Source organism: Octopus bimaculoides, chromosome 11, assembly GCF_001194135.2.
Source record: "Octopus bimaculoides isolate UCB-OBI-ISO-001 chromosome 11, ASM119413v2, whole genome shotgun sequence".
Taxonomy (NCBI): domain Eukaryota; kingdom Metazoa; phylum Mollusca; class Cephalopoda; order Octopoda; family Octopodidae; genus Octopus; species Octopus bimaculoides.
Window position 1 is genome coordinate 9,288,085 of NC_068991.1, and position 4,259 is coordinate 9,292,343.

Sequence of the window (4,259 nt, forward strand, 5' to 3'; positions counted from 1 at the left end):
ATATATATAATATGAGGATAAAATCTTTGTAAGAATTTATCAAGTAGTCAGCGTGAAAATACCTCATAAGGTAAAAAAAAACATCATTTTTTTCCATAAATTATATAATTTAATTTATATATGGGCATTACTATACAATAATGCCTCACGCTTAGAGGGTAGTTTTGACTTATAAAGTCCCTCTAAGCGCGAGGCATTATTGTATAGTAATGCCCTTATATAGATTAAATTTTATATATATATAGTAGTCGCTTCCATAGCTGAATTGAGGCCTTCATTTAGGCTGAGAGCAGTATTATTGAAAAATCTATTTAATATATTTTTATGAAAATGTATTAGCCTTTCAGCTTAATATTTTTGTTGTTTTTAATACAGTTTTGTTCACACGCACACACATACACATTAATACACGTAGATGTATACAGATAGATAGATAGATAGATAGATAGATAGATAGATAGATAGATAGATAGATAGATAGATAGATAGATAAAGGGTGTGTGTGTGTGTGTGTGTGCGTGTGAGTTTTAAATCAATGTTTTGTTTTATTTATACAGCTTATATATATCTAATGTTTCAAAATGTTTAGGTAAGCGAAAAGATACCCGTTTAAGTCATGTAATAGTTATGGACTGAAGAACATTGATATGTATTGGATAACTAAGAAATGAAACACATTCGACTCTATTTTCAACTGCTGTGAGTGACATTAGTTTTCCATTTCTCTTTTACGACGTGAGAACAATTACGATAGAAATACTGACAAGATAAAAAGAAAAGACGAGACGCTGGTGATGCTAAAATAAACATTTGGCTAGATTTGTGTGTCTCTTCTGATACTTAATCGCTCTTGGGGTGGTTTAAGTTGATAGCATTTCATTGCAAAAAAAAATTCCATAATCCTCAAATATCTGTAGCCAAGCTGAAATATTTCTAACTTCCAGACTGACGGCGAGAGAGAATATGCTAATGGATTTCTTTCTATAGTCAAGTCCTAAAGCAGAATTTAAAGATATTGCTACACTTTCAGACAATTTAAATGATGTCAAACTAGAAATCAGAAGGAATTAATTACATTCTTTATCGTTTCAATTTTAAGTTCTGTCAACAGATCGAATTTCCTTCTATTACTATATTTCAGCTTTGAATTAAGGTCTAACAAAACAGACGAGCGTTTCTAGGAACGGAGCATTGACCAGGTAAAGTACCGGTCAATTACTGGTGGTCAGTAGTTTTGACTAACCCTCTCTACTCAAAATTGTGACTAAATCAGAAACCATTATCATTATTGGTGATTTGTTCCTCTCCACTTCCTCTTTAGCAAGTCAACACATCTAGCAACTGTAATCAGTTTTCGCAAATACGATAAGCTATAGCTAGTTGTAGGTATAGGGGAATTGCTTTGTTTGGATGTTCTGCCTTAAGAATTTTACTTTTACATGCCAGACATGTTTGACATCTTGGCAGATATCTACCGCCACTGGTAGCAGACCGAGAAGATACTTATTCTGTGATTTGAGGTGTGACCGATCACCGAGCAAAGGGAATCACATTGATCATTTTCAGCTCGTAAATCTACGGTTTAACAAGATTTTGACCAACGTCAAAGCAGTATGTTCTTGTCGCCGCTAGTCTGATTGGTGATGCGTAAATATACGCAAAGCGCGCAGAGCAACGAAACCGTTCTGCACACACGCATTCAGTGTTCGAGTGAAGTTATGTCGCGCACTTACTGTTACGCGTGTGGCGGATCCAACTAACAGCTGAGTCCACTATGAAAATTGTTCCGCCGCCTTCCTTTAGCCAGTAAGCAGGTTGTCTTTATCTGTCTGGTGGCTTTGGTGAAAAGAAGTTGTGTGGTAGATGAGATTGACAGAGCTGAAGACAGACACTTCATTTTTGGGCCAAGCCTTCATCAACTTCTTTAAGTTTCACTTGAAAAGGAAAATGAAGGCGGAGAGTGAAGTGTTGCCTTCCGGCAAATTTTTCGCGAGGTGGATGAGTGGTGAGTATGATTTAGAGTCGACGGGCGTGTTGTGAACATACGCCTGTGGATCGAAGGGCAACTGGAAGAAGTCAGGATGAACATGGTTTCGTGGGTCTGCCGCCTTTGAGGAGTTTTTCTTTTAATTTTTTCCCCCTTTTTTACACACTTTTTGTGTAATCCCACGCAATATCGCTCTGTACCGCCTTCTGTCATTTAGTCAACTTTGTGGTTTATAAAAAATGGTGTTGTCATCATCATTATTACTATCACATCCTTGTAAAGTGTCTTTGGATCTGCAGTTCTTTCTTTTTCTTTCTCTCTCTCTTTCTCTCTCCCCTCTCTGTTTCTCTCTCCCTCTCTCTTTCTCTGTCCTTCTCTCACTATTTTTATCTCTCTTTTCTCTTTCTCTCTTTCACTCTGTGTCTCTCTACCTCCTTCCCCCCCCCTCTCTCTCTCTTAAGAATTTTGACGAAAGCAGTGCTATGGCGCTTGACTTCAGGAAATCTTATGCTCAAGTTCACCCAGTGCACTCATTTTCCACTCCTACCCATCTCATATTCTTACTATGATTCGCACCTATCCCAGACCCACTCAAAAAGAACTTTACCCAATAATTCTTCCACAGGCCTTTAAATACAAACTGAACATCAACTCAACTGATTCATCGCTCTGTGAAGGCCTATAAAAGTTGTAGGTATTTCCGTAACTTCTCTGATTAACTACTAGAAACTATGTGTATTGTATATAAAAATGTTTTAAAGCTTTGTAATGGTCACTAACATATCGTTTTCTTTTTTCTTTCATGGTACTTTCCTCACCATCATGAACATTGACGATGACAATACCAACATTATGAACAACGTCATCAACATTAACAACAACCGGAAATTGATACCAACTCACAAAAAAATATTACATTGTTATAACTAGCCGTAAAGACAAAATGTATGGCATAATTATCCAAGCCATCGTCATCTATCTTCAGGAGACGTATGGAGAAGAGACATGGGAAGCGATTCGTCAACGGGCAGGCATTGAAGAACACAGCTTCAGCTTACATGAGAGATATAAGGAAGATACTATCGTTCGAATTTGTGATGCTGCCAGTAAACTAATCGGTGTCGATCGGAGTACCATTATGAACTCATTCGGTGATTCTTTCGTTGCCTACGTGAGCAAATACAACTATGACCGCATCTTAAAAGTACTGGGGCGAAACCTCCGAGATTTTCTCAACGGGCTTGATAACCTTCACGAATATCTGCGCTTCTCCTACCAAAATATAGTACCGCCCTCTTTCTTCTGCGAAAATGAGCATAGAATGGGTCTGCACCTTCACTACCGTAGCTCGCGGAGAGGTTTTGTGCATTATGTAATCGGACAAATTAAAGCCGTCGGTAAAACCTTCTACAACACTGACATTGATATTAGGATCATAAAACATGATGAATCAGCTGACTCGTCGCATGTCATATTTGATCTGAGGTTTGAAAACGAGGGATTTAATACTCAAGTTGACAATAAGGTGGATGACAAAGACCAATTCAAAGTTCCAGCTTATTTTTTTCGCAATCTTTTTCCATTCCATATTCAATTCAAAAAGAATATGGATATTGTAAGCGCTGGCTCGGGACTTCGAGCAATTATACCAAATATAATGAACAAAAACCTTCTGGATGTTTTTGTTCTTCGGAAACCGGTTTTCCAGTTTAATTGGAAAAATGTAAGTGTATGTTTTAATAATTATTTTCATATACTTATTTGCTTTCACTCGTCGTAGTCATTGTATAATTAACCATTCAAGTAGTTGAGCTGTATATTAATCCAGCAATAATTTGTATATCGCTTATTTGGTCACAAATCAGCGAATTCTGTTTCACCTTCAAATAAGCTCCTCAATTATATACAACAAACATTTCACAATGATTTTTTTTTTTTTTTTTTTGGTCAGATTAGATCTATAAATGAATCCTTGACTGAAAAAAATCTCATCAAAGTCTCCTTAAGTTAGACAGTTCCCATTCCAGGCTTATAATCAGAGGTCTTACACAAAATGTTCCATTTGAATAGAAGAGGAAAACCTATTCGTTTAGTGAGTTATCAAAGATTTGGTTCGTAAGTTCCTTTCAATTTTATAACTACACATGACTTAATATTCGACTACATTTTGCAGTAGGAAAACCTGTAGAAGTATGAAACAGAAAATATATATGTTTTAGTGAAGAAGAGACGTCTTTGTGTTCGTATACTTAAACGAGGACTTGAATTTGAT

At 36.5% G+C, this 4,259-nt stretch overlaps 1 protein-coding gene across 1 annotated transcript in view; it reads left to right on the top strand.

Annotated features, from left to right (window-relative positions):
• The window catches only part of LOC106880000 (soluble guanylate cyclase 88E), a 259,119-nt gene that overhangs the window by 210,027 nt on the left and 44,833 nt on the right, over positions 1–4,259 (top strand). The window contains exon 5 of the mRNA XM_052971518.1: positions 2,918–3,710. Coding sequence (XP_052827478.1) covers positions 2,918–3,710 — 793 coding nt within the window. The remainder of the gene's footprint in view (positions 1–2,917; positions 3,711–4,259) is intronic.